This window comes from Schistocerca nitens, chromosome 12, assembly GCF_023898315.1.
Source record: "Schistocerca nitens isolate TAMUIC-IGC-003100 chromosome 12, iqSchNite1.1, whole genome shotgun sequence".
In the NCBI taxonomy this organism is placed as follows: Eukaryota; Metazoa; Arthropoda; class Insecta; order Orthoptera; family Acrididae; genus Schistocerca; species Schistocerca nitens.
Window position 1 is genome coordinate 153,352,860 of NC_064625.1, and position 16,118 is coordinate 153,368,977.

The window sequence follows — 16,118 nt, forward strand, 5'->3', positions numbered from 1 at the left end:
GCAGCAGTGTAAGTAACAACAAATAGCAGTCTCTTGCCACTGTTTCGCTAATGAGACGATTTCTCTCGCTTTTTTTAAATTGTAAGTGGCGGTAGCGCGCACAAAAGCAAGCCATGCCGCGAGCGGCGACAGGCCGTAAACACGCACTATCAGAATGCGACAAACAATGCATGACACAGTACAATGATGCATTTTCAGCTTAGAGTGATGTAAACACCTATAACAAAGAGAACCGCACTTATCAGATCAAAGAAAAATAAGCAATCAATTCAAATCAGACGATGCATGTGAAAAAGGGAGGGTACCCGTATAAATACGGACGGAGCGCCTGACGCATAGCAACGGCTACCTAGTAAAACTTAACTGCTAAGCTTACAACTCGAACCAAACTACTGTAGCTCTATCGTCATTCATTCGACCAAAATTGTGTGTCATATTACAATGGACCAACTTTGTTTCGATTTGGAGGTGTGGCCTAAATCTTTTCTCTCCCCTTGAATTTCGAGTCTCAAATTTCAGGTGTGGCTTAGAATCGGGAATATATTTTTTTCCTCGATTTCAAGTCTCATTTTTCAGGTGCAGCTTAGATTCGAGTGTGGCTTAGATTCGAGTAAATACGGTAATTATTGGCACTACACAAGCTGGCAGATGACGTTCACTGGGCATTCGCCATATCCACACCCTGACATTGGATCGTCACATTGTGTACCGTGATTTGTCGCTCCACACAATGTTTTTCCACTGATCAATCATCTAATGTTTACACTCCTTACACCAAGAGAGGTGTCATTTTACATTTACCAGCACGACGTGTGACTTATGAGTAGCTGCTCGACCATGAACTCCAAGTTTTCTCACCTCCTGCCTAACCGTCATAGTATTTGCAGTGGATCCTGATGCAGTTTGGAATTCCTGTGTGATGGTCTGAATAGATGTCTGCCTATTACACATTACATCCCTCTTCAGCTGTCGGCCGTCTCTGTCAGTCAACAGACGAGGTCGGCCTGCACGCTTTTGTGCTGTACGTGTCCCTTCACATTTCCACTCGACTATCACATTGAAAACAGTGGACCTAGGGATGTTTAGGAGTGTGGAAATCTCACATACAGACATATGACACAAGTGACACACAATCACCTGACCACGTTCGAAGTCCGTCATTTCACGATGTCTAACGACTACTGAGGTCACTGATATGGAGTACCTGGCAGTAGGTGGCAGCAGAATGCACCTAATATGAAAAACGTATTTTTGGGGTGTCTGGACACTTTTGATCACATAGTGTATGTGTCTATTGGTGGTAGAGAGTACACTCAAAAATGAACTGGCCCATACCTGCACAGTTAGCATGGTAGGGGAGGGGTCAGCGATAGTGGTGGACAGCCAATGCATGATAGTTGAACCTATGCACAGACACATATCTCACATAACTTGTAAGCTATAGCTAGTGAGTCCACAGACATTCAAGTTAACATGTCAGGTCAGTATGAGCAATAATTTGACAAATACAGACACTGAAAGAGAATAATTCCTCACTAGAGCACCAAAAAAGAAAGTCATTTAAACAAGGAATCGACAAAAGCAAACTATTTTGATCACGTGCTGCCACAAGGAAACCTAAAAAAAAAAAAAAAAAAAAAAAAAAAAAAAAAAAGAAAGAAAGGGGGGGGGGATGAAAAAAATGTAGCACAGCAAACATCACGAATAACTCTGATATTGAGAATGTAAAATAAAGAATGTGTTACATGAGAATTGTGTGTCACTCCCACATCAACCTTTTCATTGTTACTTTATAAATACAAAATTTTCTTCTCGTTCTTCCTTGTTTGTCCTCCTTACCCTTCTTTATTTTCTTTATTGTCTGACTGGAATAGCTAGTGGTTCCTGCAACCCTCTCAGCCACATTTTTAATGAAATTTTTACTTGCTCATTTGCTTCTGCTGACAAAAATGTAATGGCATTGCACATAATCACACATGCCTCATCCTCTCCTCACACTTAATACTTGCCAATAGTTTGTAGACATAAAGTCCAAGTTCTAGATAGATCTCTGCTGTTTCATTATAAAACATTAAAACATATTGCTCAACCACACATTTATGTTATATGAGGGGCATTCAATAAGTAATGCAACACATTTTTTTTCTCAGCCAATTTCAGTTGAAAAAAATGTGGAATTTGTTGTGGGACATCAAGGAATATTCCTGCTTCAGCTCCCATAGTTTCATGAAGTTCAAGTAGATGGTGGTACTATACATAGCCTCCAAAATGGCGTCTGTAACAGAGGTGTGTTCCAAGCAAGAATCTGTCATTGAGTTTCTTTTGGCAGCAAACCAGAGCATCACAGATATTCATGGGCACTTCTAGAATGTTTACAGAGTCCTGTCGGTGAGCAAAAGCGTGGTGAGTCACTGGCTGAGGCATCTATCATCACCACAACGAGGTCACGCAAACCTGTCTGATCTACCGTGTGCCAGCCATTTGGAACGTGTGGACACTCTCATTCGAGGTGATCACTTAAACTCGTCACTGCTCAACTGGACATCTTCACCGCTTGTGCTGATACACTCGTACATCAGTCGTGGTACTCAAAGTTGTGTGCCCTCTAGGTTCCTCGCCACCTAACAGAAAGCGTAAAGAGCAACAAAGGACAGTCTGTATGTCCATATTAAGAGACTGATCTTGACAAGTTTTGATGAACTTCATCACAGGTGACAAAACATTGGTTCATCACTTCAAATGTGATACAAAACAGCAATCTATGGAGTGGCACTACATTATTATAACATTACATGTTGGGATTGATCTATGAGGTCTTGAATATCTTATTTGTATCTGTCAGTCGCTATGGAGAAATTGAGATTTCGGGCATTTCTTTATATAGTTTTGCGTGATTAAGTCCCGACGCTATGCAACGGCTATCATTTAGTTATGTGCAATTTGCAATCTGTTATGTTTTATTTTCCGCTAATAAATCATATTTTTTCTGATTACCATTAAAATATAATGATGATAAATGTTTGAGGTCATTTGGAATAACATTTTAATAGCTATTTAGGTGACGTGACATCATTCTTTTACTCTTAGAAGGAAAAGAAGTGTGTTAATTGTGTGTTTATGAATGGTCACTGTCAGGATCAGTGATTACGATTTGAGAAATAATTGACTTGACGAAGTTCAATTCCACACAATCGCATGGGGCAAATTATGACCTTGGAATTGATTGTAGATGCATGCAGGTCAATTTTGTGACGGTTAGTAAGTGCCGTGAGTGTGTCAAGGTATCGAGACTGCTTTCGCGCCGCCAATGGTTTGCTTTAAACTTGCAAAAAACACAATTTATGCAAATTCTTAATTATCGCGAAAGGGTAGAATATTTTATGGTTATCCCACTGTTGATGGGCCATTGTGGAGGATGTAAGTTTGGATAGAAAGATCAGTTTTAAAATCCAATATAAATCCTGTTGATTGAAGTAGCCTAGCAACCCAGAAGCTCATACTTGGTTATCAGCAGAAACATTGTACTATTTTTAAGCACACATTTACACTCTACATCGAAGTGTGAATGATTTGTGGGTGCAAAATAAACACTTGAAAGCATTTGATTGAATAAAAGGAAAGATATAAAGAAGTTTATTCGTATATTTTGTTATTTAATGAACAGTGATATTTTCTTATAGTGGTGTAGAGCCTTACATATTATTAATATTGTGACAGACTGATTGTATGTGCTCTCGTTACAAGTCGAGTTTTGGGCCTGATTAAGAGTAGCTGGTTCTTAGAATTCTCAAAGATTACGTGAAGAATAAAATCACACTTAAATAATGTTGCATCAAAACCCACTATCTTTATACTATATTAAGCTAGCTATCCTGGAATCAGGTGGTACCATGGTCATGTAGTTGTGTGTTTGTCAACAACAAATAGGTAAACACAAACAAACATTTCTCATGCTCTGATATCAATGAGGGAAAGAAGAGACGGCAACAATGGCATACACGTATACATATACAAATGGTATACGTGGCACCTTACGATACAACGTGACGACATCACAGTGTACCATCTCTCCTTAGAAGAAAAGTTCAAAGCTGCGCCCTCAACCATTAGTCATGGTAATGGTCTTCTGGGACCCTAAACGGGTTATTCTGCTTCATGTCTTTCATCATGGTGCAACAATCAACTCTGAAGTGTATTGTTCTACCGTCAGGAAATTGAACAAATGACTTCAGCATGTTGGTTTCTGTGGTGTCACCGCCAGACACCACACTTGCTAGGTGGTAGCCTTTAAATCGGCCGCGGTCCGTTAGTATACGTCGGACCCGCGTGTCGCCACTGTCAGTGATTGCAGACCGAGCGCCGCCACACGGCAGGTCTAGAGAGACTTCCTAGCACTCGCCCCAGTTGTACAGCCAACTTTGCTAGCGATGGTTCACTGACAAATTGCGCTCATTTGCCGAGACGATAGTTAGCGTAGCCTTCAGCTACGTCATTTGCTACGACCTAGCAAGGTGCCATTATCATTTGCTATTTATCTTGTGATGCATGTACCGTCAGACCGATGTTCACCAATTATGGATTAAAGTTAAGTATTCCAACAGCTACGTACTTTATTTGCTAGACTCAAATCCTTTAGCTGTTCCAGACCTCACGCCAGCCTGTGTGAGCTTAAACGCGTGCCTTTCGGCTTCACCTCCTAGTGGCTTGGCTGTCTTGCCAAGTCACAACAGTTTCCACAAAAATGCAAATGAATTTTGTCTCCTCCGTGACAATGCAAGGTATCGCACAAATCTGTGCACCTGAGAGGAGCTCACAAAACTTCACTGGAGTGTTCTTCCTCATCCACATTACAACCCGGATCTTGCACCTTCACACTCCCATCTGTTAGGCACAATGAAGGATGTGCTCCACGGGAAGCAATACTTCGACGAGTGGGACGTTATCGGTGCAGTACGATGTCGGCTCCGATGTCAACCAGTAGAGCAGTACGATGTGGGCATACAGTCCCTTCCAGTAAAGTGGCATAAGGCCATCACATTGAACAGAGATACAGAGATTATGCTGAAAAATAGGGTTTTGTGGCCAGAAGGTTGAGAATTAATATGGTGTATTGGAATCCTCAATAACATCAACCTGCTCTCAGAAAAAAAGTGTTGCATTGCTTATTGAAAACCCCTCATACAGTGTGCATACTCATCAGTGTACGATGAATAATCACTTACTATTTTGTAGAATCCAAAAGGTACAACTCGTCACGGCGTTTGTAGCAGGCCTGTATACCGCTATCCCTCCACAATTGTTTCACAGCTGCCAGCACAGTGGCATTTATCTCTGTCACCTCCATCACTTCCAGTTCCATGATCATTTTTGCACATTCCTGTGAATATTTGTGGTATGATAAGACAAGCGAGATAAGGTGAAAAACTTTTCAAAAAGAAAATGGTCATTATTCCGAGGGCAAAGATACACTCACTCCCCTTTGTCTTGTCCAATTAAAGTTAATGAAGTATCCTATTTGGCAAACATGGACAGTAAGAAAATTGGTTAACAAACATCTTACAGAGAGGGGGGGGGGGGGGGGGTGCTGTCTGGCTCGCTGTCTGTGGGGTGTATTTGTCCTTCTTTTCCTGCTGTTGTTTATTTTGTAATATTTCTGGTGAGCCTTATACCAGAACTAGCGGGAAGTTGTGTTCCTGGCCGGTATAACAGGGCAATATTTTGCCAACTCCAATACACTCTTCTCAGAGTAGTTTTTTTGTAGTCTGGATCCTTCTGCGCCACCTTCCTGTCGATCCAACTTCAGTGAAGATTCCTGGAATGCTTCAGCAAGTTCTCTCTACTGCACTACTAAATAAATAGCCACACTTCTCACAAACAGGGGTATATTTTGCCCAACATTTTTACTATTACTTTTAACAACACAACTAACGATTGCTACAGTAATACCACTCTCTTGAGTACATTCAAAACATCCATATCTGCATACTGTAGGATCTGAGAGAAAAACACAGATTAACAACTACCACTCTTCAATTGTTGATTACGCCCTTGTTGGTGCGTCGTTTACTCCGTGGCTCTCAGATGCAGGCACTTGCTGCACCACGGCACAGGTAACTCCCGGACGACCAGTGGCTGTTATACCATTTTTACCGGTCCTCTTCTCCACATTCACTGCATACAAGAAAGGAATACACACAATTTCCCTTTCCCACTACATTTATCCTTATTCAACTTACTCACGAGCATCTCTTGTCGACAGCTTTCCAATGGTATGTTGGGATGTTTACAAATATCCCAAAACACTGCATCTCCCACTTCCCCTCTATGTGATAAATTGCAGTCTATCTTACTACATATTGTTATTGTTATTCCATTACAGATTTTGTGTGACAAGTAATCTATATGTAATTCCTATAATCACACTGAGTAGTTTTCACTACTCATAATTTGTTCCTAGTATACAGGGTTTAAATGGAAACTGTTTACAACATGCCACAATGGTGTAGGGGAAATCAAGACGAATAGTTTAACTCGGGACACTTGTAGTCTATCAAGGCAGGAAACAACCTGAAATCGGCCTACAAAAGCAACCTAAGCTACAGAGCATGGGCCCTACCTCAGGTTTTGTATATCGTCTCACCCCTCTATGCCACTGGCACAGTCGCTCTTAACTGTTTGAAGGTCAATTCTTTTTCTCAGTAAAGTCCTAGCTATTGCACTCACAGATAGTGAAATTGATGTTTGTATAAAAATTTTACCTAAAAATTTTTCGAATACAATAAAATTAACAATGAAATTATTTTTCATCTCTGGTCTTCTTACTGTGAGACTACTGTGCTTGTGAGGGTTGAGTTAATATCAAATTGTAAATGTAATTAGTTTTTGCATAATATTTATAAAGGTCTTTTTTCTTTGATTACTTTTATAGGAAAGTGGAAATTACTAATGTTAACGAAATAAAAAAAATTAATAAAACGACCAACAGAAACTGATAGCATAATAGGATGAGAGGGTATCAAAAATCTTGTGGGACATGCATGTGTTGTAGATTAGGCCAATCTGAGGTTGTTTCCTGGTTTGATAGACCACAAGTCTCATATATAAAAGAGAGCAATGCGGCACAGTGGTTAGCATTCTGGACTCGCATTTAGGAGAACAAGGGTTCAAACACGCATCCAGCCATCCTGATTTAGGTTTTCCATTATTTCCCTAAACCACTTTAGGGAAATGCTGGGATTGTTCCTTTGAAAGGGCATGGCTGACTTCCTTCCCCATCCTTCCCTATTCTGATGTGACCAATGACCTCACTGTTTGGTTCCTTCCCTCAAATCAACCAACTAACCATCATATCTAAAACCAGGGGACTCATGCAAAACTTTAAAAATTTTATAGTTTTAAATAATGACAGTATTTGGAATAAATGTAGTCATTGGGATAATGGCTGTTGTGGAAATGAAGAGACAACATCTTTAAAAATGAACTGAATGATGTGAAATTATAATCGTGAATTTATGAAGGTGACAGTGACAAATATTTTTGTCGTTTCAGAAAGTATATTTGTGTAGAAAATCTGCTTGTACAGCAGACAGACTGCAGAGGTCATGGTTATTATCTGTGAAAAAGATGTTTACAGATCATCCCATTAACAAGTACTTCAAAACAAATGAAATGGTATTTGTAACAAGGTAATATGAAAAGGGAGTCTCTTATTCAAGGTTAATAAGTTAGCTTTGTAAAATATAAGTATGAAACTGGGCATCCATATTGCCCTTTTGCCTATAATAGTTAAAAGTCTCTTTTATGTTAAAATTTTCCACAAATAGTAACTTTTAGTGCACCATCGGTATGCAGTGTCAGAAATTGGTTAGAATAGTGCCACATCTGCTCTATACTTATATTGTTAATTTGGAAGGAGTGGAGATTATCTCTCAGGAATGCGTCAAGTGAATTTTTATCTGCTTTTTGTTGTTTATTTTTGGAGGATTTGGAGGTTACAACATTCAATCTCACTACGACAACCCTGCGTTCACTAATCACTGTTTGATGCTTGTTATTAGCTCAGGATTATTTGTTGCTAAGAGGTCAGGTGTGTTTTCACAACCATATATTATCTGCATGGCCTCAGTTACACTATGTCAGCGATTGCAGTGCAAACACTTTCTCCACGTATGCGTACACCATAATTACTCTAACACGCAAACATTGGGGTTACATTCGTCTGGTGTGAGACGTTCCTGGGGGGGGGGGGGGAGTCCACCGGGGGCCGAACTACACAATAACCCTGGGTTCAGTATGGAGTGCCGGTGGGGTGAGTGGTCTGCTGTAGCCTGTTGTTGGGTTGTGAACCACTGCGGGCTACGGTGGGGACGAAGCCTCTCCGTCGATTGTAGGTCCCCAGTTCCACACAATACAATACCTCCAATTCCCCCTCTTGATTCTAGATTCAGCTATATGGATACACATCGAATCTCTCTGCCCAATATTAGAATAATGTCTGGTGGACTACTGCTCTCATTAATAAAATCCGCACAGTCGAGGAAACTACTGCAGTTGAAACTACTGCAGCTTGGCGCACTTCCTCCACTTGTCTCAGAAGTAGCCTACTGTCTTAAGCTGTCTACGCATTGGGACATACTAGGCTCACCCATTGCTTTTTCTTGCATAGTGAGCCACCCCCACAGTGTGGTTAGGGAGCACATATGTCGGTGGAAAGTCCTCTTCTTTTGGCGCTCCATACAAAGTACAGCCTTCTAGATTCCTTGTCTTTAAGATTAGCAGACAATTCACAGGCAGTTGAACTGGTCCTCAGTTTCCTTCGTGAAAGTGGTTTTTATTTTCAATTATAAGGTTTTACTTTCCTCCTGGAGCAGGGACAGGGTGGTTGCCATTGGAGCCTCTCTTTGTGTGTTCTGAATCTGGGACCCATGACCACTCTCCCGTGTAAAGACCGCTCTTTTATCCCTGTGTTTTTTTAGTTCTTAGATTTGGCCTATCCTTTTATGCCTTCTACTGTGTATGTTTTTAGCTTCCTTGCTTTATAGTTTGATTCCTGTGATCGGTTCTGCCCACTTGTCGCAGATGCCTGTATCTAACGTATGTAACTTTTGAATCGTGGACTGATGACCTCGCTGTTTAGTCCTGTAACCCCCATCAGTCAATCAATCCGTCAATCATTTTATTAACTCCTCAAATTGAGCAAACAGTACTGGAAACTGAAAGAATATGTAAAAGTTTTGGGGTTCATTGATGACACTTACTTTGTCAGGAAAGGCATACGACTTGGAACATTAGTTGAGTGGAACGGATAGAGCATCAAAAAGAAGATATATTGTGAGCATTGACAAAAGTAAAATAAAGATAGTCACATACAGTGGATTTAAAACAGGTGATTCTGAGGGAATTACGTTAGAAAATGAGACACTAAAGTTGGTAGATGAAGTTTGCTATCCAAGCAGGATTATCTTTGACAAATGCAAAAGTAAAGAATACATAAAATGTAGACTTGCACTAGCAAGAAAACTGTTTGTGAAAAAGAGAAATGTTTTAAATCAAATTAATTTCAATGCTAAGAGGTACAGGGCATCCAGTGAAGGAGCGTCATTTTCAAAATTAAATATCTCGAAAACTAAGATCAGTAGATGAGTGCGACAAATGGTAGATTTATTGTAAATGCTTTAAGAATCTTATATAGGAACTTCAAAATAGTTCAAAAAGCTGCTAACAGTTGGCGGTTTAGTCACAATAGGTAGTGCCTATAAATAGTACGTCGCAGCTCAGAGTGATCGGTTTCCATTGAACAAAGTGTTTTTCAGGCACTGGAATGCCATATGTTAAGACACAGGTCTACTGCAACAAGGCACAGTTGTCAAACAACATTTAATGTTCCAAAAGGACCCAACGTGAATACTATTCACAGGCTCTTCACCAAATTCTGACAGACAGGCTGATGATCCAGCAGAGAATCGTAGCCCCAGGCAGACTGTAGTTACTCCTGAAATGTCAACATGGTTTCTGGAATTATTTAGCACATTCCAAGAAAATCTGTCCACAGAACTGCACCAAGACAGGTTTGAAGCATTCCAGCACACAGAAAATACTGAGACAGAGCCTACATATTGTAACACCTCGGTTCAGTTTACAGTGATAAAAGCTATAGAAAGGATAATTTAAAATTAAGAATAGAATTTTTAGAGGAGAAAATAGTGTAGAATCAGAGTTCGGTAATTGCAGATCAAAATTATAGTATATCAGCAAGTAGTTTAACGTCTAAGTACAGCAAAGGCACGGAAGCTCCATCACGGAGAAGGCAGTGATGTTAAACTCTTGTGATGAAAAAGCTATAAAAAGGCCTGATTGCCATTAATGCCGCCTTTTTTCCTTGATTGTTTCGTTAAAGGGTGGGGAACCTGTGTCAGTCAGCGAGACAATAATTAGATTGGACTTTATCGTGTTAAGATTCACGATAAACTGTTAGAATATTACGGAGATGAAAAGTGATGTAGTGCGATCTCTGACTGTTGGGAGCAATGGAGTATTAAGGGGATTTTAGGACTTTAGTGCTAGATTGGAACTTTACGGACATATAGACGACAAAATCTCAAATTATCTGCTGATATGAGTGAATTCAGAGGTACGAATTCAGAGGTACCGGTATTCAGATATTAACGTGCGGACTTTTGAAAGTGTCGTGTGCCGTTAGTTGCAAATCTGGACGTAGAGCGTGTGCATATCGACATTTGCAGACTATTTAGATTCCTCCAGGCTAGGAACCTTTTAAATAGACCACCATCCATCACCATCTTAATCCTTGAATATAGAGTGAAAGTGAAATACAAGACTGTTGTACTTCTTTCATTTACCTAGTACCAATCAGTGAAGGTTTTACGGAACCAAAGCTATTCAGCAGTAAGTCAGCACCATCTAGCGGAAAGCATAGGCATTCACTAACACGCTAACTGAAGTGAACGTTTACGTGTTTTATGGACTGCTTAATATGAACTTTTGTGACTCTTTGACATCCCCACTCCCTCCGAAAGGTGGCACAGGCTGTCTTAATCATAAAAGGGGAGAATTTTAGCCAGGCAAATTACTAAATAAAAGCGATATTTACAAGACTCGCAGTAATAGCAAAACACAAGGCCCGCACCTCATCGGAGAGTCGTCACTGTCACGTCGGGAAGTAAAGCCGGAAAACCTACTGACGATACGTATCTATGAGCAGACGTCAACGTGGAGTACCTAAAAAGGGTATCACAAGAGAGTTGGGGATGCTTCAATATGTTTCAATTCAAAGTCCAAAGCCACCCGTCCGTAGCTGTAAGACAGACGGCTGACTGTGCGAATCACCTTCTCACACCCTAACTGAAAATGAATGATTCGATATTTCCTGCATCTGGTTCACAGATGAAGAACACTTGCACCTGAATGGAGTCGTGAATAAACAAATGTGATTTTAGGGTTCTGAAAATCCCCTTTTGTGTGACATGAAACAAATGTATTATCACAAAATTAGTGTTTGGACTGTGGTATACAGCAGAGTATTATTGGCCCTTTTTCATGCAAGCAACAGTCACTACTGCATGTTACATTGTAGTTTTTGGACAATATGCCACCACACAGCTAGTGTTGGAGGATCCACCAGACATCAGGTGGTTCACGGTAGATGGAGCAAAACTGAATCGTACCAAACAGATGTTTCACTTTCTTGATGAATACTTTGAAAACATAATCATTGAGTTGGATTACAACAAATTTACTGGTGCAAGGACAGACTGGCCTCCATATTTGCCCAATCTGACTCCCTGAGACCATTTTTTTTTGTGGGGCACACTGAAAGGCACTGTCTGCAGGAACCATCCCACTCAGATGAATGAGCTTCAATCAGCAATCTTTGTGGCATCTGAAACCATTTTTGTTGAGACACTACAAGATGTAATGGAAAATTTCACTATTGGTTTGTACCACCTGTGTATTGCCAGTGGCTGACATTTCAAAAAAATTGTGATGTCATTGGAAAGAAAGCTTGCAGAAGACGAGTTTAATTATGTGCACTGATTCTTTATGAGCTGCACAGTGTGCAGTACCATCTGTTAGCATCTTTTTGAACTATTTTGAAACTTGTATAAAACTTCTGTATAAAATTCGTACAGTTTTTACAATAAAGATATCTTCTGTGAAATCAGAGACTTCTTCATAGGACACCCTGCATTTTCTCTGACTGCAGTCTGTGTTTAAAGTATAGCCTTATATGGAAGTGAAATGTTGATAGTAGGCCACATCATTCAGAATAAAATAGAAGCTTTTGAAATGTTGTGTTACAGAAGAATACTGAAGTTTAAATAGGTATATGAAGTAGCTAATGAGGGGTACTGCATTGAGTTGAGGAGAGGAGAGAGTCATGGCACAGCTTGACCTAAAGAGTGGATTTGTTGATAGGGCACATGCTGAGGTACTAGGAATGTTAATTTAATAATGAAGTAAAGTGTGGGGAGTAAAAAGTGTAGGAAAGGGACCAAGGTGTGAACACATTAGCAGGTTTAGATGGATGTAGCGTGCAGTGGTGCACCCGTGGTCTATGTGGAGTGTCTTTCACTAGTAATAAAAACATTCTCAGTCCTGGGTTTGAACCTCACCACTGCTTAAACTTTGAATAAAAATCATCAGCTATGGTGGCCAAAGACTGCAGAAGAAGTCACCCTCATTCTGTCAACAGCCTTGTCAAAGGGGGCGGAGGAGTCGACAGAGGTTCAGGGCACTCTCTTGCCCTTGGGGTCATGAACTGCCTCTAAAATTTGGAAGGATCAGCACTGATCAAGCATGAGGATGCAGACAGCAATGAAAAACACTGAATTAAATACATGTAATGTGTATCCGCAGGACATTTGGCCTGTAATGGAAAAAATGTCACAATGATCTTTACATTGGCTCAAGATTCTGGACTAATCATCCCATTCAGATCTCTGGGAAAGGACTACCAATGGGAATGACAGTGAGAAAAAATTGATTAACCAATGAAAAGGTAATGTTCTACAAATCGAAATGTGGAATTTCAGAAGTCTGAACTTGGTAGGGAAGCTAGAGTTTGAAGCTCAGTCTAGACGTAGTGAGAGTCAGTGAAGTGAAATGGAAAGGAGATAAGGATTTCTCATCAGAAGAGTATAGAGCAATATTAACAGCAGCAGCAAACAGTATAATGGGAGTAGAATTCATTATGAATAGGAAGGTATGATTTCTAAAATCAGTTGGGGAATAGCAACAAAATAGCTATTCACGTTGGTGTGTAGAATCCACAAAACTGCTGATATACCATCTCACTTTCAGAAGAATATCATCCTCACAATTCCGAAGTGCAAGAATTGTCACACAATCAGCTTAATGGCACACACATCCAAGTTGCTGACAAGAGTAGTATACAGAAAAATGGAAAAGAAAATTGAGTATCTGCTAGATGACAGTCAGTTTGGCATTAGGAAAGATAAAGGCCCCAGAGAGTCAGTTTTGACATTGTGGTTAATAATGGAAGCAAGACTGAAGAAAAATCAAGACATGATCATAGGATTTGTCAAATTGGAAAAAGTGTTCAGCAATGAGAAATGTTGCACGATGTTCAAAATTCTGAGGCAAATATTGTTAAGCTATAGGGAAAGACAGGTATATACAGTATGTACAAGAACCAAGAGGGAACAATAAGAGTGGAAGACAAGTATGGAGAGCCCAGAGTAAAAAGGGTGTTAGACATGGATTAGTTTTCTGCCCTTATTTTGCAGTCAAAGAAGCAATGACTAAAATAAAAGAAAGATTCCAGAGTGGAATTAAAATTCAAGGTGAAATGATACGAATTATAAGATTCGCTGGGGACGTTGCTGTTCTCTGTGGAAGTGAAGAAGAATTACAGGATTTGTTGAATGGAATGACAGTCTAATGAGTACAGAGCATGGACTGAAAATGAATTGAAGAAAGATGAAAGTAATCAGAAGTAGCAGAATTGGGGACAGCGAGAAGCTTAACGTCAGACTTCAGGGTCGTGAAGCAGATGAAGTTAAGAAATTCTGATTCCTAGAAAATGAAATAGTGCATGATGGATGGAACAAGGAGCACATAAAAGCAGATTAGCACTCGCAAAAAGGGCGTTCCTGGCCAAGAGTAGTCTGCTAGTATTGAACAAAGACCTTAATTTGAGGAAGAAATTTCTGAGAATGTTAATCAGGAGCAGAGCATTGTATGGTAGTGAAAAAATGGACTCTGAGAATATCAGAACAGAAGAAAATCAAAGCATTTGAGATGTGATGCTATGGAGAAATGTTGAAAATTAGGTGGACTGATTTGGTAAGCAATGAGGTGGTTCTCTGCAGAATCAGCAAGGTAAGAATATATGGAAGAAGAAGGGACAGGAGGATAGGACATCCGTTAAGACGTCAGTGAATAAATTCCGTGGTTCTTCAGGGAGCTGTAGAGGGTAAAAACTGTAGAGGAATACAGAGTCTGGAATACATCCAGCAAATAATTGAGAACATAGGTTGCAATTGCTACTCTAAGATGAAAATTTTGAAATATTGACAGGAGAGCATTTTGTGATGGAACACATCTGTCAGAAGACTGATAAGAGAGAGAGAGAGAGAATGGTGCAGTAGTTATGTAGATATGAAAAGAACTTGCACAAGACTGATTAGCTGGGACAGATGCACTGAAATAGTGCCCAGGCTGATGACAGCAATATTAGTCATTCCTGTTACACTGTGTTACAAAATATTTTTGCAAAGTCTCTTAAATAAATGCTTTCCTCTACATAAAAGAACATTTTGCAAGTTAGAAAACACTGTATGGCACATCAGAAATGTCTGTAGAAGAATAATCATTCAAATGTTTCTTCATTATGTCCACTGTCATTGATCTGAGATCTCGAATAAAATGTTACCCGCCACAGTTTTTGTCCACCTCTTATTTTAACAGAGACTGATACATCAACATCACCACACTACTGCCCCTGAATAACGGAATTGCACCGTAGGCAGTTTTGATCTCTCGAATCATTTTGTTGCTGGCACTAGGTTACTGAAGTGTGATTTGACATTTACAGAATGAATCTTAATTCTTGCTTGCCTGTGTGCTTCAGTTACTGTCTGAATGCTAAAAGATTCCTCTGCTTTTAGGGCAAGCAAAATTTGCATATAAATATCAATAACTCTAGTTTCATTAACTGGTCTGAGTATGCAGAGTATTTTGGCAAATGTGAGACTGCATCGTTAATGTTTTGAGTAACGAAACACAGTCTGTTCTCCCGGGCAGTAAATGTTTGCGAGAGACAGAGGTGATGTTAGGGAATGGTGGAGACTGCTGACGATGCTGTTGTGTGCAGGGAAGTTTTGTCATTGAGATACTGTAGAGGTATTCAGGATGACTTGGACAGAATCTTTATTTGTGGAATAAATGGAAGCTTGCTTTAAATGTTTCCTGTTGAACCGGAGATGTTTGAGAGACTGCCCAAAGCAGTGCAAAACCTCCACCTCCAAAAATAAAATTAGCCTAAAATACAAACTGAAATCATATCTGCAGAGAGAGAGAGAGAGAGAAAGAAAGGGCAAGTGGTGGAGGGAGGGAGAAAGAGAGAGAGAGTTAACATAAACTTAATTTAATAGACAGTCAAGTAAGTGGTTGGCCTGTAATTGTCAACAAAATGACTGATACCATGTAATAGTAAGAGACAGAAATTATGAGTCATCGAACATGCAAATAACTAACACACTCACACTCAACTCTCTCTCTCACACACACACGCACACACACACAAGATATATTTTAACATGAGACATAATTACAAGCTACCTTTAGTTTGTATTCTTACCTCTGATTTTTTGGACTCATACTGAAGCTCATATAACTGCACTCCCATAATCAGCATCTGAGTAGATGTGATAACATTTTGGCAAATTACTGGCTTAAAAGTTTTCCGTTCTTCTTCAGTGAAACCGCCTTCTTCAATAATCCTCACCTGCTTCATAAAAGTTGATTTTCCGGATGAACCACATCCTAAAATCGTGATAAAAATATTTATTTTCATCAGTGTAGCTTAGATATGGTAACATCCTATTAGAAGAGCAAGACAGAGTGAAGAGGTTACA

The 16,118-nt window shown here is 39.8% G+C and overlaps 1 protein-coding gene across 1 annotated transcript in view; it reads right to left on the bottom strand.

Annotated features, from left to right (window-relative positions):
* The window catches only part of LOC126215024 (guanine nucleotide-binding protein subunit alpha-11-like), a 199,675-nt gene that overhangs the window by 65,364 nt on the left and 118,193 nt on the right, over window positions 1-16,118 (bottom strand). The window contains exons 2-3 of the mRNA XM_049941646.1: window positions 15,842-16,026; window positions 5,223-5,377 (exon numbers count right to left, since the gene is read on the bottom strand). Of these exons, the coding sequence (XP_049797603.1) occupies window positions 5,223-5,377; window positions 15,842-16,026 (340 nt within the window). The remainder of the gene's footprint in view (window positions 1-5,222; window positions 5,378-15,841; window positions 16,027-16,118) is intronic.